General features: G+C 45.0%; 1 protein-coding gene across 1 annotated transcript in view; it reads right to left on the bottom strand.

Annotated features, from left to right (window-relative positions):
• Window positions 1-13,442: 13,442 nt before the first annotated feature.
• The window catches only part of BEST3 (bestrophin 3), a 35,757-nt gene continuing 24,820 nt past the window's right edge, over window positions 13,443-24,379 (bottom strand). Inside the window, exon 9 of the mRNA XM_077775234.1 lies at window positions 13,443-14,385. Coding sequence (XP_077631360.1) covers window positions 13,443-14,385 — 943 coding nt within the window. The remainder of the gene's footprint in view (window positions 14,386-24,379) is intronic.

Genomic DNA, 24,379 nt, shown 5'->3' with positions numbered 1-24,379 from the left:
TGGATATTCGAGTAAATACCTGTTGCTTTGACTAGGAAATGTGAAATTTACATCTAAGAACAGGAAATTCCTGAAGAAAAGAATCTTTAAGAATATTTGTCAGTGAGGGGATGGGCATGGAGGAGGGCACTCGTGGGGATGAGCACTGGGTGTTGTGTGGAAACTAATTTGACAATAAACTATTTGTAAAAAAAAAAATAAAATAAAATAAACAACCCAATTAAGGGGGGAAAAAAAGAATATTTGTCAGTGAAGAATTATAACTATACCTTGATTACAGTTATGGAAAAAAAGTTGGGAAGGAGAAAAAAGAGATTGAAGGGAAGCACGTTAAAATGCAAACAGTTGTTTTGATTTGGGGATATTTATTTTTCTTTCCAATTTTTCCAAAATAGTTACTGTGTTTACTTTTACAATGGAAAACATATGTCTTTAAATTCCCCCCTTTCCGTCTGGGGTGGCCTATGTCAATCTTGAGGCGTTTGAAGGGGATAGATGACCAAGAACAGAGCAGCCAACCTCCTCTGTCCTTTGTGACTTAGAGAAAATCATCTAATTGCTGTGATTAATTTCCTCATTTGTAATATAGGAAAACAGTAGTAGGGCTTGATAAGGTTAGAATGAGCATTTTAATGGGACAATCTGGGTAAATTTTTTTAACTTTATTTATTTTGAGAGAGACCAAGTGAACGTGAGCAGGGGGGTGAGGGGGAGAAGGATGGGAGAGGGCAGAGAGAGAATCCCAAGCAGGCTCTGCACTATCAGTGGGCTCAAACTCATGAAGCTATGAGATCATGATCTGAGTCGAAACCAAGAGTTGGCCACTTAACCGATTGAACCACCCAGGCGCCCTGGGTAAAATTTTTATTACAAGTCTGGCTCATGGTAGATAAGTAGTGGTCATTCTGATCACTAACTGGCTCCTGTGTTATTAGTTACTCTCATGAGCATCAGTGTCGTTATGACCACCAGAGGGCACGCCCAGCCCCAGGAGTCCACCCTACCATCGGACACGGGGACTCCAATATTGTGCACCTGATGTGAGGAGACAGCACACAAATGCCCCTTCCTTGATTGCTGATCTCTAAGTTCCCGGCCATGTGCTGAGAAAGAAATTCATTTTAGAGTTGGAAGGGGCTGACTTTCTCTAGCAGTAGTGGAAGCTGCCTGTGCTGCTCCCAGAAATACATAGGCGATTGCCTCAGATCTTCCCTGTGGCGTCCCCGTGGGCAAGGAGGGCAGGCATCCCCTTCAGCACTGGAATCTCCCAGGGATAGTGGGGATAGAGAAGGGGAAGGTGGATGAATCTGGGAGCTCTACTGCGTGGGATGCGTGTAGAGGCAGAGGAGAGGCTGATGGTCTCTGGCTTCAGGAGGCCATCTAGGAAGAGGGCCACATTCCTGTGAGTTGGTGACTCCCCTCTCTCTCTCCAGCCCTGACCTCTCTTCTAATCTCTAGGCTTGTCTGATACTCCGTTGTCCATTTGACATGTCTACTTGGGTAGGGCTAACTGTACCCCAAATAAAACCGTTCTTCCTGACTCTTAACAACCACGACCACCAACTACTACTACCACAAAAACCAAAGTGAGCCTACACCCCTGAAATGTCACTCATTTACGAAACGAATACTTCTTGAGTGCCAGACAGTAGTCTAATCTCTGGGGGGAAGGGGTAGAGTGGTGAACAGAACAGACATGATCCCCCTGTTGTGGGGCTGTATGGATAGGAGCCAAATGTCTGTAACAAGGAAGCTGATTGTGCTCCCCTGTGCACTGCTGGAAAAAACAAAATGCGAATGCGAAGAAATATGAGGAGTGTTGTGCTTGCTTCTGGGGACACTTGTGAGTAGGGCCATTGTTAAATTATGACATTCCCAGTAGAGAGAGAGATGGATGGTGAAGGGACTATGAGACGTAGAATTATTTGGCAAATTTGGTCTCAAGAAAAGGTTGTGTGTGTGTGTGTGTGTGTGTGTGTGTGTGTGTTGGGGTTTATACAGACGCAGCATAATGGCATTCTCCAAATCTCTGCGGGTGGTCCTCAGTGTGGAGAAGGATGGACAAATTAGGTATGAACTCAGGAGGTATGAGAATGGTTGCCAGGAGGCCGATGTGGAGAAGGCCATCTACTGAGTAATGTCCCAGCATGCAGTGCTCCAGGGGCAAATTGTCTTTCATTGGAGGGGTTCCGGCTGGAACAATCCTGGCAGTGATACCGAAGAGAGAATTCTGTGACACAAGGGGCACTGAACTAGGCGACACCAACATTTCCTTCCCACCCTGAGTTTCTGGAACTGATCAGTGATACGGAGATCCAGCGTGAATGCATTTCTGTAACCAGCCTGGTGCCACTGGGTATCAGCAGCCTCGGACGTTTGTTCCTTAGTGTCCTACAGATGAAGAGACTCTCTATTCCGTAATGTCCCATCCATTCAAGAAGAGAGGAGCTGGATCTGAGGGGCCCCAAGATACGGTGAAGGCCGAACCTCTCTAGCTCTGCTCAGACCAGTGTGTCAGACTTTTTACTGGTGCAGCCTTATCGCCTCCCTTCCCATCCTGACTCACTTCCTCACGCTGACTCATGTCCCCAGGCACCCAGCACCCCTGGATAGGCTTGTCAGCCACCCCCTTGTTCTCAGACAACACTTTATTGCATTGTTTTCCCTCCCAATAAGACCCTTAGCTACCAATTTCTTAGGTTTTTCTCTTTGGTAAGCAACCCATTTGGAAGAGGTTTGAAATGTTAACCAAAGTTTTAAGAAATAAATTATGTGTGACTGGGCCATCCTCAGTTCCTATCTGGTAATGTCTTTGGGTTACAGGATGGCCACCTATGTCACCGGGGTTACTGAGTGAGCCTGGGAGGGTATGTGGAATACCCCGCCTCATTTTTGCCTTTCCCCCTTTCCTCCCATACCACCCCATACTTCCTTTATTTTCCCCCGTATTACCTTAGACCCAGGGATCCGTGCCCCTAGGAAGCCATGTTCCCACCCCAAGGTCTTCCATGCTTCAGAATGCCTTCCTCTGGTTTCTCATGTTCCAGTCCCTCCCTGGTGCAGGGGCTGGGGTGAGGGTGACACTGGCCATGCCATTGGAGCAGAGGGTCCTAAGACTGATGACGGTGTCCTGTGGCCCGTGGCCCGGCCCTGATTCTAGGGGGGACCTGCCGGGCCAGTGGACCACTCCTGGGGTGAGTGTAGTTTTGTTTTTTTGCTGCTGCTTCCTTTGGCATAAGGTTCGGCCTCTAGAAAGGACATGCTGATTTGGGGTGACTCAAATTGTTTATACAGAGAGGAGCCCTCCACACCCTCGTCACGGCCCTGGTTACTTCCCAGTCCTGTCTGTGTCCCAAACTTCCTCTCCCAGAGGCAATTTCTAGTGTGTCTGGAAATCTCCAGCAGCCCTCAGGGATAAACATCACGATGGCCCTTGGTTTAGGTGGATGAAATTGGATGGTCTGACCAGGGACTTCCGGAAGTTCAGCATGCTGAAATGCTGCCACCTGGAGGCGGGTTGGGGCTGTGCTGCTTGAGAAAAACCCCACTTTTGGCCCCTGGTTGAGGCTTTGCCCCTGCAAGTGGAGTCTGCTTTTTTCTCAACTCAGTTTTTTTAAAATATTTTTTTTATAGTTTATTTATTTTTGAGACAGAGAGAGACAGAGAATGAGTGGGAGAGGGGAAGAGAGAGAGGGAGACGCAGAATCTGAAACAGGCTCCAGGCTCTGAGCTGTCAGCACAGAGCCCGACAAGGGGCTCGAACCCATGAACCGCGAGATCATGACCTGAGCTGAAGTCAGACGCTCAACCTACTGAGCCACTCAGGCGCCCCTCAACTCAGTTTTTAAGGCAGGAAGCTTAAGGAATTATTTACAGATCTTTGATTCAGGAAAGGCATCATTTTTATACTTTCAAGGAAGAAACAATAAGCAGTCTCAAATCTTACTTTTGTTCTAAAGTCAGGCCGACTTCATTAAATAATAATAAAGACAGTTAATAACTACAGAGCCATAACTTTGCACCAGGACTTGTGTGAATTGCTTTATACCCACTATTTCATTTAGTTTTTAAAACAGCCCAGTGAGGAAGGTAAGGACATTAATACTGTTTCATCGTTTCATTGTTGCTGAAATAGAAGCTAAAGCATGTCAGGTAACTTGACTTGGGTCACACACCTAAGAAGCATTTGAGCCTGAATAGAACCTGGCCCCCCAGCTCTTAATCCTCATACTATTTAATCCTATGATGACACAATAATAGTAGTAAACATTTACGAAGTGCTTGCTGTATAACACGCAATATACTAGGAGTTGTGTATGTATTCGCTCATGTAATACTAACAATATTAGGCATTACAATCATCCCCGTTCTATCTCTGAGGAAACCAAGTTACAGAAAGGTTAAGTAACTTTGCACAAGCAGTGGTTGACTCACAATTTGAACACACACAGCCTGAATCCAGAAGGTCGCATTCATACCCTTTATGCTCTCTTCATTAAAAAAAAATTTTTTTTTTACATTTTTAATTTATTCTTCAGAGAGAGAGAGAGAAACAGAGAGAGAGAGAGAGAGCACAAGCAGAGGAGGGGCAGAGAGAGAGGGAGAGGGAGACACAGAATCTGAAGCAGGCTCCAGGCCCTGAGCTGTCAGCACAGAGCCCAATGCAGGCTCAAATTATGAACTGCTAGATCATGACCTGAGCCGAAGTTGGACACTTAACCACCCTGGTGCCCCATGTTCTCTTCTTGACAAAGGCTGATTAGGCCACATTTGGAGTTTAGTTTTATGAATGGAACATGAAGTAAGAACAGGAGCTCCTGGTGCCTTCTGTGTCCCTTGTGCACTGTGGACTGCAGAAGACTCTAGATTTGTCTCATGCCACCTTCACCATTGACCAGCAGAAGTATGCGCTGTCTGCTGAAAAGTTCGAGCCCTGTGTGGTGGAGCCTGGGGAGCTGTGAGGCCCACAGGACCCCCATCTGCTCATCTGGATTCCCCCCAAATCCCTGAGGGACGGGACGGGATGGTAACCAGCAGCTTTCAGGTTTGACCCGTCGCCAGCAGCTCTGGCCAGTTCTGTATCTTAGCAGAAGAGCACTGTGTGTTTGGTGGGTGACAACAGAGTGGGATTTGCAAAAGGTGCGCACAGAGGTGGCGTCAACCCTGTCGGCTCCAGGTAACAGAGGTGAGCCAGCTGCCGAGAAGTACCCTGGTGGCTGAGGGGCCAGACCCCAACCCCAAATGTTGGCGGGACAGAAGGAGGGGCTCCTTTCTAATCTGATGTTGGGCTTCCTACTCTTTGTTCTCAGCCTCCACAGGGCTCCTGCCGTGGGCTCTCTGTCCCTTGAAGTATATTCTGAGGAAAGTGACTCTGAACTTAGCATTAGCTGAACACAAAGCCAGTGTTCATCGGGGAGAGAATTCATGGACATGGGTGCGTTCTTGCCTCTTTTATTTGGTATTTCTCCTGACGTCCACTTATTTTTGTTTATTTTTTGTTTTTTATTTCTTTAAAAAAATTTTTTTTAATGTTTTATTTATTTCTAGGAGAGAGAGAGAGACAGCATGAGCAGGGGAGGGTCAGAGAGAGAGGGAGTCACAGACTGAAACAGGCTCCAGGCTCTGAGCTGGCAGTCAGCACAGAGCCCGACGCGGGGCTCGAACCCACTAACCGCGAGATCATGACCTAAGCGAAAGTCGGACGCTTAACCGACTAAGCCACCCAGGCGCCCCTTGTTTTTTATTTCTTAATGCTTATTTTTGAGAGAGAGAGACAGACTGTGAGTAGGGGAGGGGCAGAGAGAGAGGGAGACACAGAATCTGAAGCAGGCTCCAGGCTGAGCTGTCAGCACAGAGCCCGATGTGGAGCTCGAACCCACAGACCGCGAGATCATGACCTGGGCCAAAGTCAGACGCTTAACTGACTGAGCCACCCAGATGCCCCTCTGCCCCTACGTTTTTAAAAATCACCTTTTAGTCCCTTACGGCCGTTAGAGGCTTTTCCAAGCAGTGAAGGGATTTGATCTTCCTCTCAGCCATCTCTTCCCCACACCAAAAGGATTTACCAACTAGGGCTTAGCTGCCTGTTCTGCTCACTGACCTGCCCTTTTCCTTATAGGAGTGAACCTGGCTTTTAAAAGTTCCGTATCCTTTTATCTCGTGTCTCTGTGGAGCTTCCCCCATTATTCCGTGTTCCATGCAGTTTGCTCCGAGGCTGACCTCAGGCTGAGGTCAGTAGCTGGAAATAGAAGGAGGGCTCCAGGCGGCCTCCGCCCACGGAAGAGGCAGCCAGCCTGCCGGGTACTACGAATAGCAGCTGTGGCCGCGCAGACCCGAGTGGAGAGGCTAGAGTTTCCCCAGTGGGAATGACACAGAAATGACACGGTGTTCCTGGGTTGTCCGGATGGGACATTCCTGTAAGGCCCGAGCCAACGGGGCCTGGTCAAGCATGGCTGGCTAGTGCCGGAGTCCCCGCGTCACAGATGGTTTGCACGGTCATTGAGCCAGGGAGAATTCTGAGTGTACGGTTCACCCAGAGAAGCAGGTCAGAAAGAGGAACGAATACAGCTTTTTGGTGTCTACGTGGTAGCATGGGCTTGCCGGAGTTTATAGCAGGAACTAGAAAGATGACCTGACCTTACTGGCTTTGCACCTTCTTATTCTTTCTGTGTTTGCACAGTTTAGGGAGCTCATGCCGATGGAGACGCCGATGCTTTAGTAAAATGCTTGCCAATTGAAGATACCACCAGGGCTAAGTAGGCAACAACGGAGTGAAGCAGGCTCAGCGCAGGGCAATAGGGAGCTGTGGAGACTGTGGTAAACTGGAGAATCCTAGATGAGTAAGAGCTATCAGGAAATCAGATCCAGGCCACCAGTTTGCCACTGCAGACCAAAGTCCTATATCTACCTCTGTCTCAGACACTAAAATTATTGTACATACTTCTACCATTCCACTCTGTCCATTGTGCTTCTGGGATGCCCCAGTATAAATCCTTGGGTAATGAACATATCACAGTGAGCTTATGCAGAGGTTAGACCCTAAATTCAGCACAGAATGAGAAAATTGGTCGAGTGGAAATTAGCACTGAGAATCTCTTAGGGAGGTATCGCATTGGGCACTTTATTAGTATCTTTCTCAGGAAGCCTATGTGCCCGGATGCTAAAAGTCATTGGAAGTTTTTCATTTGAACAGCAGATGATGTTTGGCTTGTGTTTAGGAGCCAAACTGTTTGAGAAATTCTACTGTTGTGCCTTTACATGGCAGACTCACTCTCCGCACACTGGAATTGAGGCTGATTGAGTGGAATTCCTGTCTTCCATCTCCCACTCACACTAGGTGTATGTTCCGTGGGAGGAGGGTGGAAGTGAGGAGGGTCTTTTTTTATTTTAGTGGGAGAGACAGTGATGGAAGGGAGCTGGGAAGAAGCCCAGAGTGGGAGACAGAGAGAATCTTAAGCAGGCTTCACAATCAGCATGGAGGCGGACGTGGGGCTTGATCCCACGACCCTAGGATCATGACCCAAGAGTGGGAAGCTCAACTGATTGAGCCACCTAGGCGCCCCATAGGGTCTTTTCTTTATACATATATACAAGTGCTTCTCTTTCTTTGGTCAAACTTGCATAGCTGAATTCATATGTGTCATACACATTGCATACAATTCCATTATTCCAAGGATACACCTACACACCTCACATGGGCACAAAGGAGGAGGAATTGGTGGTCTTGCCTGGATCCACAGACTTGTTTCAGGCACCACACCAGCTTTAACAAAGGACAACCCTATATTATACCCAATCTTATATTAAACTCAAGAGCTTAAATTGTCCCAGCAAAGGCAGGGATTATGAGGAGCCCTGCAAGAAATGTGTTTATAGAGAAATAGGCTCTAGGTTTGGGCTATCCCTCAGAGAAATGATATATTTGCCTCATATTTAATGTGCAGACCTGATTTTGAGCCCCAGCTCTGCCAAGTATCAGCTCTGTTGCAGGGGTACACTATTTTACCTTCCTGAACCTCAGTTTCTTTATGTGTAAAATGGGCATCGTGACACCTCACAATTTATGAAGAGAATCCAAGACCTTAAATCACTTAATCTAACCAGTAATTTTATTTATTATTATTTTTTAATATGTATTTATTTTTGAGAGAGAGAGACAGAACATGAGGAGGGGGAGGGGTAGAGAGAGGGGCAGACACAGAATCCTAAGCAGGCTGACAGCTCAGAGCCTGATGTGGGGCTTGAACCCACGAACCATGAGATCATGACCTGAGCTGAAGTCGGATACTTAACTGACTTAGCCACCTAGGCGCCCCTAACCATTAATTTTAGAGCTAAGTAAACTGAAGTCAAGTAATCAAGTTACTTGAGCACAGCTAAGAGACCACCCAGCTAAGGCTATGGTCACATTTGACAGGGATTTCCAGGTCTGTTAACTTTGGGTCTAGTTTGGATTCTTTTCTTTCCTTTCTCTTTCTCTCGAGGAGGTTCAGAAGAGATGTCCCAAAAGAATTAAGAATTATATGAAGGGGTGCTAAATGTCATTAGTAAATGACCTGATAAATACCCTGCAGGGATCAATACTGTTTCATTGGCAAGGAAATGCCAATTCAATGACAATCAGGGGTCATTTTGCACTTGTTAGACTGGAAAAATTCAAAACATAGGTGGTGCCAAGCAAGGGGCGGGAAGGTGGGGCTGGAGAAAGAATGTGCTGCGGGCGACCAGTCAGCAGTGTGATTCCGGAGCACATCTGGCAGTACGTGGTATATCCAGACCCCGTGACCCCATGACTCTGCTCCTGGATATATGATGCTCCATGGGGCCGTAAAGGAAGCGTCTGAGGCAGCTCACTGCAGAGGGCGTGGAGGCAATAGGGGAATGGATGAGGAAGCTGTAAGACATCTCAGAACATGTGGGAGTTAGAAGCAATGGATGAGGGGCGCCTGGGTGGCTCAGTCGGTTAAGTGTCCGACTTCGGCTCAGGTCATGATCTTGCAGGACATGGGTTCGAGCCCCGTATCGGGTTCTGTGCTGGCAGCTCAGAGCCTGGAGCCTGTTTCAGATTGTGTCTCCCTCTCTCTCTGCTCCTTTCCTGCTCATGGTCTGTCCCAAAAATAAAATAAAAACTATAAAAAAAAAATTTAAAAAAAAGAAGCAATGGATGAGAGGTGTTACCCAGGCGAACTTGGAAGGGAGGATCTTAAAAACATCGTACTTGAGGTGAACAAACAAACAGATGAGACCTGTAATATAAAAGCATTTACATACTTTGAAAACACTTGCACCCAAATACACATTGTGGAAGAATGTTTACACACAAAAGTTAAACACATTAAAGTAGTTGCTGAGGGTGCACCTGGCCGGCTCAGTTGGTTGAGCATCTGACTCTTGACTTCAGCTCAGGTCATGATCTCATAGCTGGTGATATTGAGCTCCACATAGGACTCTGTGGCGACCACATGGAGCCCACTTGGGATTTTCTCTATCCCCCTCTCTCTGCCCTTTCCTGTTGGTACTCTCTCCTTCTCCCTCAAAATAAATAAATAAACTTAAAAAAAAGAATTCTCTAAAAAAAAACCAGTTGGGATGGGAATAGGATTGGGGATGAAAGGCAACAAATAAACATACAAACAAGCCAACCATTATTTCCCTAAACCCACAGAGGACAGTGACAGATGATGTGGGAGGTGCAGGGCCCTAAGTCCCACCACCAAGCTTAGGCTGAATGTCTGAGACTCAGGAGTTGCCTAATGTCTCATGAATGACTGTGAATAAAAGTCCAAGTGGTGACCTCATCCAGGACTTCACCAGTTCCCGGATGGTACTCTCCTGGACGTGCTGGGAAATTCATGCGGTTTCTTGGTCTGTGGGGAAGAGGTAGACATTCTACCTCTGTAACAATTTTCTACTAAAAAGTCCTTCCTTTCTCCACAAAATAAAATGCCAAATTATTTCTCTAGAAGTTATGGTTTATTTGTTTGGTCCTAAGTGAGACATATATAGAGGCTGAAGCTGGATCAGGTCTCTCTCCATTATCTAGCAGCTTATTGGCACAGGTTCTTTTTTTTTTTTTTTAATGTTTATTTGTTTTTGAGAGAGAGAGAAAGACACACACACAGAGTGTGAGCAGGGGAGGGGCAGAGAGAAAGAGAGGGAGACAGAATCGGAAGCAGGCTCCAGGCTCTGAGTTGTCAGCACAGAGCCTGATGCGGGGCTCAAACCCACAAACTGGGAGATCATGATCTGAGCTGAAGTTGGATGCTTAACCAACTAGGCCACCCAGAGGGCCCTGGCACTCGTTCTTATGTAATATTTGGTAGAATATATTATTATCACCCTTTCTGCAACAATAATATATATAGGATATATTATTGTCACCTTTCTGTGAGCCACACTGTCAGGCTAGCTGTGGCTGCCTGGAGTGGTAGAGGTGGTGAGCCATGAAGTGCACAGGACAATTCAAGAGGGGAGAGAACATCCCTCTTTGTTTTGTGGAGGGCCAATCATCCCTAAATTCTTAGATGACAGAGAAAAAGCTCACAGGCCTTTACCTTCACTGTCCTGTGGGCGGGCATCGGGGCACAGCTCCCTCCAGAGGGCAGAGAGAGAAGGCACAGATGGGGCTCGGCCTCATTGTATTCTCCGGCTGGGGGATTGCATCTAATGCATGAGCCTGTTCTTAGAATGGACAAGCCAAAAAGACTAAGTGGCCAGGCCATGTGACCATTCACGCAGAGGGTAGAAGTTTCCAGAGCTCAGGAGAAAAAGGGTTAGGCAGGCAATGAAATCAGGCACCAGGGAAGAAATCATTTTGTTTTCACAACTTGGGACTGTCTTGGGTAAAAACTCATTTTAGAATGAATAGAGGATTTCTTCGTCTGATCTGGTCAATTGCTGACGTGACTCTAGCTGTATTCAACCGCATGGGCTCATTGAATGAGTCATTATTCAGTTCCCAGTGCAAGGAAGAAATGGGAGGCCACCTCAGAGTCTGATGAAATATTGAGGAGATTCAATAATTTTCTGGACAAAGGTGCATAAGGGATGGATGGACACAGAGATGAATGAACACTCTCCTAGTCCTCCATAAAACGTATGGTTCTGTTTGTGTATCATTTATCACCTTGAATTTATGAACAAAAATTGATTATATTTCAAAAGCAAGGAAGTGGAAATTTATTTGAATTTGAGCCATAAATAAAGCCAAAGAGAAGGGAATAGAGGGCCTTAAGTTGCAACAGCCAAGAAAATAGCAGTAAGAGGCTGGAGGAGAGTTAGAATTCCTGCCTCTCACCTCCGTTATGTCAGGGCTTGATTGTCTAGTTTATACTTAATGCTTTGGAAATACTGGTCCCTTCCTAGGTACTAATGCTCTCAAGCAAAATAGAGAAACATCAATGAGTAGTATTTCTTTCAATATTATTTCCTTTTAGTCTTTTGAGAAAAGCCAGTTAAAGTAAATGTCACTGCTGTCATGCAGCTGGGCGGCCCAGTTGGATGCAACGTCTTGCAAATATGTGCTAATTATAACATTGCATGTTGGGAGGAGTTGGGAGGGGTGAGGAGGGGTTCTGCCAGCTTTCTTCAGAAAAATGAAGAGGATCAGGCTGGCTCGAAGGGGAGTGACGCCCCCCTGTGTGCATGCATAAAAGGCTGGATAGACTCCAGCAGAGAGGACCCAGAGGGGCTGGAGATGGGGCTGGTATGGCTTCTGTGGGGCATCCTCTGGAATTACGCACAAACTGCTGGCAGATTCAGCACCTTACACATGGCACAGCACAGTGAGGGAGCACACAGGGTGAGAGTGTGGGCTCTTGAGTCAGATAAACCTGGGTTAGAATCTGAACTCTGCCACTTTCTGGCTGGGTGATTTTAGTCATGCTACTTTACATTTCCAAAGGCTCTGTTTTCTTCATCTTTAAAGTGGAGAGAACATGGCACATGCAGGTGGCTCCGTTGGTTAAGCATCCAACTCTTGGTTTTGGCTCAGGTCATTTCACGGTTCCTGGGTTCAAGCCCCGCATTGGGCTCCGTGCTGACAGTGTGGAGCCTGCTTGGGATTCTCTCTCTCCCTCTCTGCCCCTCCCATACTTGCTCACTCTCTCTCTCTAAATAAATAAATAAACCTTAAAAATAAAATAAAATGGAGAGAATAGTATATCGACCCATAGGATTCCTGTGAGGATTAGTGAGATTCTCTGTGAACTTTACACACTGCTGCCTGGACTGTGAGCACTCGATAAAGGGTAGCAACAAGGGTTACTTTATTTCTTAAGTCATATTCAGTCAAGAGTCATCATTCAACAGAAATGGTGACAGCAGTACTCCTAAGACATGGCCTTCCAGACACAGTTGGAGGCCCCAACCAATCGCAATCCCCACAACCCCTTGGAGGGAGGTGGGCAACATCCCGTCCCCATCGTGCAAGCCTGGACCCCCTTAACCTCCCAGCTCCAAGATCCTACCTCATGCCAAACAACCTGGAAGACACAGTAACTGGTCCCAGATTGGGACATGATTGGGAATTTTGCTTTAAGAGTTCAAGTTAAACACACTTAAGCCTTATTATTCTTTGGTTCCATATCATTTGGCTATGCAGGTTCCTTGTCCTTCTGATTTCTCCAGTGTTTAAGACCAAAGAGTGGATATGGAAAGAACAGCAATGGCCGCCGCGGGTATGGTGGGGCGCCGACCCCTCCCACGTCCCTTCCACTGGGAGGCTGGCGTGTGTCAGCCTGGGTTTGCCGACATCTTTGATTGCCCCATAGGAGGCATTGTCAACGCCTCGTGGTTTAAAAACCGTGGCAAGAAGTAAGCAGCAGACATGGCAAGAGAAAATATTACAACCTGAAAGGTGAGACAGAGTCGGAGGGAAGGACAAACAGATGAGAGAATAAAAAGAAAGCAGAGAAAAGGAAATTGAAGGGAGATGGAGGTTGTGATGCTGACAGAGCTTAAGAATCAAGAAGTGGTAATAGTTCTAGACAGTTGGAGTGAGCCAGTTAGAAAGCCTCAAAGAGTTGTAATTGGGTAGGGGCTTTTGAGGCATTGTGCCATCCATCTCCCTCTCTTTATAATTAAAGACCATAAGAAAGAAAAAAAGGAGGGAGGGGAGACTCTTTGTCTCCCTATAGGCAAAAACAGGGGCCTGGGCTATCTATCTACAAAGCTAACAATCTATGAACTATCAGTCATGTATATATTTTTAAGATTGCTTATTTGGTTAAGTTATGTCACTGTGGACTGTGTAACTTCCATGAAAGTCACCTTGTAATGGATGATGTGAATGTGTTTCATTTTCTCGGTTCTCAGAAACTCAGGATCATAATGCCCTTCAGTTTTAAGTAGCTTATATAGTGTGATGGCTTTTAAAAAAGTTGAGCAGTCCTTAGGTATGTTCTGGAACTAATGCTGAACTTCTGGGAAAGGAAGAATCTAGGCTAGAACCAGGTCCTGGGCCTTTCTGGTACTCCTCTGGGTGATTCCTCAGCTTGCTCATTGTTAAAATCTATGATATCGGTTTCCTTGGTATCCAGGTTTTCCAATAAGTACAGCACATCAGGAGAGGCTCGAGGGCCAGCCACGATGTTGATTCCACTGGACTCTGAGGATGTTTTTGTGTCAAGTGAAAGGACGGGCTCAGAGCTCATGGGGTCTGGACTTAGGCCTGCCAGGGAGGCGTGGCTGGGCGCCAGGAAACCCGGGAGGCTCCACGGTTTTGGGAACTTGTCATTATCATTAGGGTCTTCCCCGGAGGCTAATGTGAGGACGTTTCTCTCAGCTGTGGCTGAACTGGTCTGGGGACTGGGGTCCCTAGGAGGTGTCCCTTTCTCTGAGGGGAATGGACTCAATCCCCCGGGTACCTCCTGCTGTCCGGTCCTGCTTGGCTCAACTCCAGTAAAGTCTGCGCTCTGGATGGAGGCGGTGGAGCCATGTGATGGTGGCATTGGTGCCTCGGCCACTGTGATCAGTACCTCGGGGACCTGCGGCATTTTGGTGGGGGAGACCTTCACACTGGACTGTGGAGTCAGGCTCTGCAAAGTGCTTGTCCGGCTGGTCTCCCTGATTGTGGACAGCTCCCCCAGGCTGGAGTACAGCTTGGGGCTCCCCTCTGGGGAGCAGGGTTGCTTCTGGGCAGCGGAGGCACGGTGGGGGCTTCTCGAGGGGACATCCAGCAGATCTCTGGCTGGGCTGACGTCACCACTCTGGGGGAAGAACATGGAGCTGTCGCTGGCCTGCCTGCCATAGCTTCTCCTCCTGGGACTGGACGGGTGTTCGTGGGCACTCAGGAACCTCTTGACTCTTCTAATCATGGAGTGGCGCTGGCCGTGCTTCTCAAAACTCCACAGCCACTCCTCGCCGGGGAGATCGGAGCTGGACAGTCTAAAACACACAATGGCAAAATGCAGGCAAAGCAGTTTCAGGACCCTGGCTCTCTGGGCAGGGTCTCAGAGATCAGAAAAGAGTTTTGTATTTTCACATTACAGGTTTTGAAATGGAGGAGACTTTAACTTGAGATTGTCTGGCAGAGAGTCTCCAACCTTTTGGTCACAGGACCTTTTTAAATGCCTATAAATTATCAAGTGGCCCGAAGAGATTGGTTTCTGTGGGTTACAGCTATTGCTACTTACTGTGTTAGAAATAACTGAGGAATATAAAAAATTTACACACGTAAGAATGTACAAGCACTCATAAACAAGAAATGTCAAGTGATGACATCATCACATAACATGTAGCTTCTGGAAAATTCTACCATACACTCCGGGAAGAATAAGAATGAAAAGGTAAATAACATTTTAGTGCTGTTACAAAAATAGTTTTGATCTTAAAGACTTGGGTCTTGGTTTTTGGGGATTCCCTGAGTTCCCCAGACCACACTTTGAAAATCACTAATCTAGAGACGTGGACCTTAAAGAGAAGATATAGTGTGTACTATTTCTCCTTTATTACAGGTGAACCAAGGTCATGAATGAAGGATCCGTAAACCTTCCCCCTCCCCCAGCAATGGATCATAGCTAAATTCAAGACAATGCAAAAACAGCTGAGATTTACATTTATTTAAATACCTCCCATGCCTTAATGCAGTTAATTATCGCATTCATCATATGAGTTGGTACTATTATTATTCAGATTTTATAGATGAAGAAACTGAGGCCCAGAGAGATTCCTAAAGGCAATGTAACCAGTGAGGGCAAAACCCAGAAATTTTACTCCAAATCTCTTTTATATAAAGTCGGCTACCTGGGTGTCAAGTGATGAGGTAGAGCCCAGGGGCAGAGTAAGGAATAGAACACAGTCCAGGCCCACAAGTAATTTGTTAACATCCCTGGTCCAGAAGGAGAAATGTGAACACACATCCACTGAAGAGGGTGGTGTGTGGCCTCGCAATGTAGCTGGGCTCCTCCGTGATGAAGTTTGATGGATTTGGTAATGTTGAGTTTTCAACATTTGAGACATAAAACAAATAACCGTAGCCTTTGAATCTTCTTCTTTAAGGCTGAAATAAGATGGGTAATTGGGATAACAGTGAAGGTTATGGGGTCGTAAGGCCTTCTCCTGCCTCACATTACATGGTTGTCTCGTGGGTCGGTGGATTTATGGTCTTAATGAGGTACAGGGAAGAGCTACTTAAAGCCTTGCCCTTAAACCACAAATGCTCACTCCAGCTCCGGGAGCATCAGCACTTGGTTTGCCCCAGTCAAATATTCCTACCGACAGCGCTGGTGACAATGCCTGGTGCACGTTATGTGACACAGAGGGGAGCATCAGGGCAGCAGGGTGTTGGTGTAACCTGAAGGGGCAAAGTCAGTGGCAAAGAGAACATCATTCCTCTGTGTTTATGAATAAAAGATGGCTGATCGAGATGATTAACTGGCTAAATGTCCCGGGATGGCATTCGATTACAACCTTGTGCTGTTATTCTAAAGCCCCAGCAGTGCCCTTGGCTACCGGATAGCTTCTGGCCCACCCTCGGCCGGGCACGGCTCTGATTCGGTTACACCAACTTGAGAAATGCAGACTCATGTCTCAGCGGCCCCGGTGACCTAGCTTGCTGAGTTTCATTAGGTCAGATCTCCAGTCACACCAGAGGAGCGACAAGCACAGTTGTTGACTAAGGTCGCCACGCTGGATGTGCTCTGGGAATCTGAAGTAGGGCTGCCAATCTCTCTCTATAGGGTGAGCTTCTGTCCTCCATTTGAGATCTTGACTTTTTATTTGGGATTTCTCTTCTTTGACTGCTAAACCACACAGCCTTGTAAAAATGGTAAAATCTTCTAGGGATGCCTGGGTGGCTCAATTGGTTAAGTGCCTGACTTTGGCTCAGGTCATGATTTCATGGTTTGTGAGTTCAAGCCCTGCATCAGGCTCTGTGCTGACGTTCAGAGCCTGGAGCCTGCTTCAGATTCTGTGTCTCCCTCTCTCTCTGCCCCTCCCCTGCTTACATTCTGTCTCTCTCTTTCTCAAAAATGAACATTAAAAAAATTTTTTTAAATCTTCTAGGAAACATGTTTGTACTATCATTGCTTTAAAACTTTGTAAATCATAAGGACAACATTTTCTAACTATGCTGATGATGGACATGTATATTCAATGGGGGCAAGAGTATTAAGGCCCTGCAGCACACATTAGAGGAAAACAGACCAGTTGCAAAGAGCAAACTACAAAAAAGCCAGTGCCCTTGCTAATGTTCTACTGATTTACCAACTGACACCGGGCAGGGCTGCCAATGAGACCCTTCCTGCCTCATGAGACTGTGGTGTGGATGCATGAGAATTATCCACTTACCCAACCAAATTTATTGAGCCTCTACTATGAGTAAATTTGTTGCATTAAGAACTGTATGACATAGTTCAAAAGGAGAGAGAAGGCATGTGTATAATTAGCTATATTGTGGCAAAGTAAGTTTTTGAGCTGACTTTTGCCATCGAACAGGAATCAAATGGGCAGAGAAGGGACAGAGTACTCCAAGTGGAAGAAACTACTTGAGCAAATAAGACACGGGAAACCTCAGGGTGTTTGGTGTGAAGTGGGAAAACTTGAGCTGTACAAGCACAGAATAATGCCAGGCATAAAACCGAAAAGGTAGCCTTGGGTTGTGTTAGAGTCATAGGTACCAGGTAGAGGGATTTGGACCTTATCCCAGAGGCAGTGGGCAGCTATGGACTGTCTTTGAGAGTGAAGGCCATAGGGAGACTCGTACCATTTTGTGGCAGTGTGCAAGCTGGAAGAGCCACATGGACAGCAGCATTGATGAGTGTTATCATCCAGAAATGCTTTGGTGCTTTGGATAAGAAACATGACATGGGAACTTTCTACTCTATTAGTCAGAAAGACCCATTAATGGGTCTTTGGAAGGACACTTGGTGGCCTGTGCTCTGGGAGGGGGGCAGTTTTTTGAATGTCATGATGACGTGGTGAAGGAAGCCTTTCGGGTGATTATAGTGTCAAAGAGCAGTCGTGAAATTCCCCCACGTGATGAACCTAACAACCTTTCTTCTAAATGTTTCCGTGAGGGAACGTTTCACTACCAGCACACACTCCCCATCTCCTTTCTCTGATGGTCACAGTTCCCAATATGACACAGAAACTGTGGTTTAAGAACAAAATGGTTTAAAGCTTAGAATACACAGAACAGAATACATGGAAAGGTTCTTCATTTCCCAAGTTGGGAGACTTGGATGTACCTTTTAGGCCCTTTCAGACTTTCTTCTCCTCCTTATTTGCTTTTTAAAGTGTACTTTTGGGACAAGGTTAGTACAATCCTGAGGACCAAATATAACACCACTTAAAATGCCCCAAAACAACTATAGCAGAAACATTATGTGATAGAATATAAGCACGCTCATTATGTTGCTATACATTAGAGAAGATCAGTTGAAAAAAGGTTCCGGAATTTACTTGGGCTTAAATAGGCAAGTAATTAGAGATAGGAGGACATTCATGGAAAGTGTCATGCAGCCATTAGTGTCCAGAAGATGGAATTTGAGAATTGCATCTGTGGTGAGGAAAATGATTTATTTTGGGAGCTAGCAGAGCCAGGATTTCTGCTGCCTGGGCTGACTCTAACTAGCTGTGTGACCTTGGGAGAGCCACTTAACCTTTCTGTGACTCAGCATCATACTTGAAAGCTAGTGACAACAATGCTTCCTCTACCTGCTTTAGAGGCTGTTGGGGAGTTCAAAAGAGTAATAGATGTGGAAAAGCTTTGAAGAGTAGACAATATGAATGGAACTCTGTCAATGACTGGCAGATTTTCAGAGGTGATTTCCAAGTCATTGTTGACTTTTTGCACCTGCTTGGAGGAAATGATAGTGTTTGCTCAAAAGTTAATCCCTTTTCTCCTCCAAGAGTGTATTTTTAAAATGTCACTACACCGGGGCACTTGGGTGGCTCAGTCGGTTAAGTGTCTGACTCTTGATTTCAGCTCAGGTTGTCATCTCATGGTTTCGTGAGTTCAAGCCCCACATTGGGCTCTGCATTGACATCACAGAGCCTGCTTGGGATTTTCTGCCCCTCCCCGGGTCGCACTCTCTGTCTCTCTCAAAATATATTTAAAAAAATGTCACTGCGCCTTGGAGCTGTCACCTGACAATGAACACGTTTAGAAGTGATGACTGTAACAGTCACTTACTGGTTAGGCAAGGGCACTGAATGAATTGAGAGAATGCTGGTTATTCGGGAGAAGGAAGATGGGGCTTATCAGGTGGTTTTCTTGCAGACATTGCCAAATCCTGCAGTAAACATTTATTGCACAATGTAAATCATCAATACGGAAGAGAGTAGAATGAGGAAGGTTGTGCTATATATTCGGCATTATTCTGAAAGGGTGGAGAAGAGTGGGTGGGGGAGAGAGAAAAGGTTATATTAAGCCAGTCAGGCTAGTTGGTTGTAGCTGGGTCTAGGAGGGGGGGGCAGGCGTTATCCCTCCAGGTCACATTGGCATCAGGGCTGGGATATGTGATTTCAATCTCAACAGTAATAAAAGGCCACCCACCCACACTTTGAAAATATCTATTGAGCACCCAGCAAACTATCAGCCCCACAGTCTCCCTTGTCAGTGACAGGTACCTGAGGGCACGAGCAGCAGTGATTTGAGGGCTTTCGAAAAGATGCTTGGGCTGGTCAGGGCTCAGAAGAGCACTTGTCACCTCCTGTTACCATAATACGAGGGGACAGGACTGCTAGAGACAGCAGTGACTTTCAGAATTCTTGGCGAGTGTCTCATATGGAAAGACCAAAACAGCTCCAGTAACTTGAGAGATTGAATGCATTTTCCCCCCAAAGCAAGCTTTGTAAAAAGCTCCCCCTTTCTCATGTGTGTGATCAGGTAAATAAGTATAGAGCTTCACGAGATCGAAGGATAAAACTGGATAATGCTTGCCTTTCTTTCTCTGGGCCACCTTTTTTGTTTTTAACCCATCCCCTTGCCCCTAGGTTTTTGATATATAACTGACATATAATATTCTATAAGTTTAATTGTACAGTGTGATGATTTGACATATGTGGATATTATAAGATGTTTACCACAGTAAGGTCAGTCAACATCTTCACCTCACGCAGTGGCCATTTTTTTGTTGTTGTTCTGTCACAAAAAAAGTAGTATTTTTTTTTTAATGTTTTATTTATTTCTAGGAGAGAGAGAGAGACAGCGTGAGCAGGGGAGGGTCAGAGAGAGAGGGAGTCACAGACTCTGAAATAGGCTCCAGGCTCTGAGCTGGCAGTCAGCACAGAGCCCGACGCGGGGCTCGAACCCACGAACCGCGAGATCATGACCTAAGTGAAAGTCAGATGCTTAACCGACTAAGCCACCCAGGTGCCCCACAAAAAAAGTAGTATTTTGAGGGGCGCCTATGTGGCTCAGTCGGTTAAGCATCATCTGACTTTAACTCAGGTCATGATTTCACGGTTTGTGAGTTTGAATCCCACGTTGGGCTCTGTGCTGACAGCTCAGAGCCTGGAGTCTGCTTCAGTTTCTGAGTCTCTCTCTCTCTCTGCCCCTCCCCTGCTCACAATCTGTCTGTCTCTCTCTCAAAAATAAATAAACATTAAAATTTTTTTTAAAAAAGGTGGCACTTGGGTGGCTCAGTCGGTTAAGCGTCCGACTTCGGCTCAGGTCATGATCTCGCGGTTCGTAGGTTCGAGCCCCGCGTCGGGCTCTGTGCTGACAGCTAGCTCAGAGCCTGAAGCCTGTTTCAGATTCTGTGTCTCCCTTTCTCTCTGACCCTCCCCTGCTCACGCTGTCTCTCTCCCTCTCTCAAAAATAAAAACATTAAAATTTTTTTTAAAAAAACAAAGTGATATTTTGACAGTTTAAATTCAATTAATTTAGGTCATTTTAACAAAATTGAAATGAGGAATTTAGGAAATTGATATTTAATATGATGAATTCTACTTCTCACGTCAGACTTATTATTTTCAAATTGCTAGTGTTCCTCCAAGTCAGGTAGCCACCTCAGAGGGAGCTGATAATTTGCCTGAAAATCTATCAGGGCAGAGCCCGTGTGGAGGAGCATTTATTCATGGCAGAGCAAAATGCACTCTTCAAACCCATTAGAGGCAAGTGCTGTTATTTTTAACCTTCTGCTCTGCAGAATCTTGTCAGAGCTGTAGCCCAGGATTTATAAGATGGGAAAGGTAACTCGTGCTGAGTTGGGAGGTGGGGGCCGAGCCCCGGGAAGAAAACCCAGTGGGCAGAGGTTGTATCCACCCAGCGCCCCTCCTGCCTCCTTGCTGGGTGGGGGACAGTTTCGAGTAGTAGACCATCACGGGAGGTTTGCTTAGCTCAGAATAGGGGCACCCAGAGCTGGCGACCCTCCCGCTACCTGTCTCTTGACTCTCTGCTAGTTTGGACCAAGGATTACGGCAAATCTGGTAAAAGAACAGGCATATCTGGACTCCTGTTACCACTCTGGTTATGCTCACGGGCCCTCCGCTGGCTGACGCAAAAATAAGTTGTGGCCCAAAGTGGGGGTTCACTTAAAGCCTGCCACGTTTCAACGCTGTTGTGTTCTATGAGAGTTTTGTTAGAAAAGGAAATTAAATCATCTATACCTGTCATATCTTTTTGAAGGTGAGAATCGAGTGCCAATGGTGAGCCTATGTTGGCACATGAAAGATTTCCCGAGAAGGTTCTAAAATTATAAACTTAAAAACGTGCATTCATCTCCTTGGGAGGCGCCATCTCTCCTTCCTTTCTGGTATGTTAAGTGAAAATCAATGTTCTAAGAATACATTTTTGTTGAAGTTAGTGATTCAGAATTTGAGATATTTTTGGTAGTTTATAACACAAGCATGCAGTAGTATCTATCAGACTATGTATTTTCTTGTAAAGCTAAACTATTTGAATATAGTCAGCCAAGAGAGGATTACTTACTAAAACATCTATCTAGAGGTGTATTTAACCACAACTTAAAGTACGTGCTTGTTAAATACATATTTTGGTATATTTGAACTAATATCATCAAGAATACTTCTGACTGTACTATGCAACCTTAATGTTTTCTACACTAAATATATAAGTACAACTGCAAAAAAAGGAATTATATTATTTTTACACATTCTGAGAGCCTTTGGAATGAAGATAGATAAGGAAAAGTCATTATTTGTGGATGGTTACAGTGTTACAGTGTTACAGCACCAAATAAATCTTAAATCCCTCAGCTTCTAACCAGAAGGAACATTTACAAAAATCTGTATATTTCTCCTCTGTGCTAAGTGCATCCTTAACTGACTTCATAGATCCATTCCTTAAGATCACTCTAAGTGTGAGAAAGTTGTGACATATTTGAATGATGGCAGAAAGCCCCATAAAGCACCGTTCTTTAAATGGTATTGCTGTCAGCAGTTCAAGGTCCGTAGGCTGAGAGCATGCTTTTACATCAGCAGGACACTTACAGCCACCCCAGTTCCATGTGTACACATTTGAGTGATCCGTTTCATAAGCAGCTACAGCCTCTCTTTTCCAGGACTTGGAATTGTTTAGCTGCTATGGATAGATATTTCAGTAGGGTTTTTCCAGTGTCTTTGAGGGGTTATTGCTTCTTCGCTCTTGATGGTTTTGATTTTCAAGACAGGATTAAAGGGAGTTCTGAGACTTTAGGACTTTAATTCCCTTGTGTCCCATTTCTCAGAGACTTCTATGTTTGTGCTAAGGGATAATCCCAAGTATTTAAAAATGACTAAGACTTTTGGAGCAACTCATGGTGCTATATAATGTGAACAGCATTCTATCTCTGGCTAGCTGTGTTGGGGTAGGCTTGGGTCTTCTTCTTTGTTTTAAAAAGATATTTAGGGCACCTGGGTGGCTCAGTTGGCAAAATCTGACCTTTGATTTCGATTCAGGTCATAATCTCATGGTTTGTGGGTTAGAGCCCTGTGTCAGAGCCCCAGTACAGAGCCTGCTTGGGATTCTCTCTGGCCCTCTCCATTCGTGCTTTTTCTCTCTCAAAATAAACATAAAAAAAAAAGAAATTAATTTTCAGCAATACTGGCTTGAGTTTAAACATTCTAGGTTTGTTTTGGTAAAGTTTGGTTTATTATGCCTAAGTGTTTACTATTGCCAAGATCCATTTGCATTTCAGGGCTTGGGCATGTTTTTTTCACCTAAATCTTATAGAAAACTCTTCCCAAAGAGTTAAAGGTTAAAAAAAGAAAAGAAAACTCTTCCCGCTGCTTGTGAGTGATCTCTTCATCTGGGTTAATAGTGTCTCCACAGTAAGAATAATGAAAAGACACTTAATTAAAACAGCAGATGACCGCAATGTATACTTTAAATATCTCAGAATTTTTATGTCGATTATACTTCAATAAAGCTGAATTTAAAAAAATTGTTACTTGAAATACAGCATCATTCCTTGCTGTTTTTGCTCATATTGGCTTGGAATTTGCCCTTTGCTGAATCCCCTCCTCTGATTTGTGTGCTAGCTCCTACTTTATTCCTAAAGATGCACATTAGACTCTTCAGCTCCAGGAAGCCGTCTCTGATTCACTGGGCTGGGTGAAGTGTACCTTCCTTGCATTCCCATGAGACTGAGCATTTCCCTATTGCTGTGTTTACCACATGGTTCTAGGACATGGCTTCTTGTGTCAGTGAGCTGAAGAAGTATTTGTTTTTTTTTTGTTTGTTTGTTTTTTTAGCCTATGCCTAGCATTTGAAATAGAACCTACGGTATATGAGGCCCTGAAAGAAATTTTGCCTGAATAAATGGATGAGTTCATTCCATATGTGAAGATACAAGGGAAAACATGATATTTTAAATTTGTACTTGAGGTAAAAATATGGGGGAAAACCTACTTTATTTCACTAATGTACATTTGGTAAATGTGTAGGAAATATGGCAGTATTTTAAATACGTTCTTGAATATAGAGACCAGTGGAATTGTCTCTAAGGATTTTTCTTTTAAATTTTTATTTACTTTAGAGAGAGAGAGCAAGCAGGGGAGGGGCAGAGTGGGGAGACAGAGGATCTGAAGTAGGCTTCGTGCTGAGAGTAGAGAGCCCAGATCTCGATGGGGGCTCAAACTCGGGAACTACAAGATCATGACTTGAGCCAAAGTCATATGCCTAACCAACTGAGCCACTCAGGTGCTCCTAAGGAGTTTCCTTTTTATGTGGAAATGAGTAGTCCCCTGAATGTAAAAGAAAATATGAGCAGAGTAATTTCTCAGGTTGCCCTTGGATTGTACTTTTGTTCAGTTATTTTAGAGCATTGCTTTGATTTTAGAATTTCTGGGTCATGGGAATTGTGATCATAAGCTTGAAATGTTGATATGAAAAGATAAGGGAAATTTGATTTCTGAATTAAATATGCTGGGAACATACATCCTAAATAGAATAAGAAAATTAAAAACTTACTCATCCAAGAAAGTATTTTATATGCTCATCAAGCAGCAAACACTTTTCTGAAATACTCACATCCACACTATTTTGACACCTGGTCTTTATCCTAATACAAAGGGCTCATTGACTCAGTCATCATCAACAAAATTACCTGTGCCACAATAATGCTCACTTTTACCTTCCCTTTTCCCTGCGCCTCAGACGGCTCCCTTGATATTGATTTTGAATTTGGTTAGTGAACAGTGAAATGCTTATGGAATGATCTTTTGTGATTTTAGAGGACAATCATTGGTTTCCGCCTAGCAAACCATTCACTCATTCCTGGTAGTACCATTATGATTTTCTTAAGACATCACCTACTCCATATGGTTGGTTGGGGCTGACACACACCCTTGGCCCAAAGATGGACACGTGAACCAGCCTCAGCTAATCAAAATATTGTTTCTTCCTGTTCAAGAATGGGCAAAAACCACAGTTTTGCCGGAAGTTATAAGAAAAATCCTGCAAATGTTTTCTCCTTTTTAGAGGGATTTTTAA

Source organism: Crocuta crocuta, unplaced genomic scaffold (assembly GCF_008692635.1).
Source record: "Crocuta crocuta isolate KB4526 unplaced genomic scaffold, BGI_CrCroc_1.0 scaffold97, whole genome shotgun sequence".
NCBI lineage: Eukaryota > Metazoa > Chordata > Mammalia > Carnivora > Hyaenidae > Crocuta > Crocuta crocuta.
This window is presented reverse-complemented; position numbering and strand designations above follow the sequence as displayed.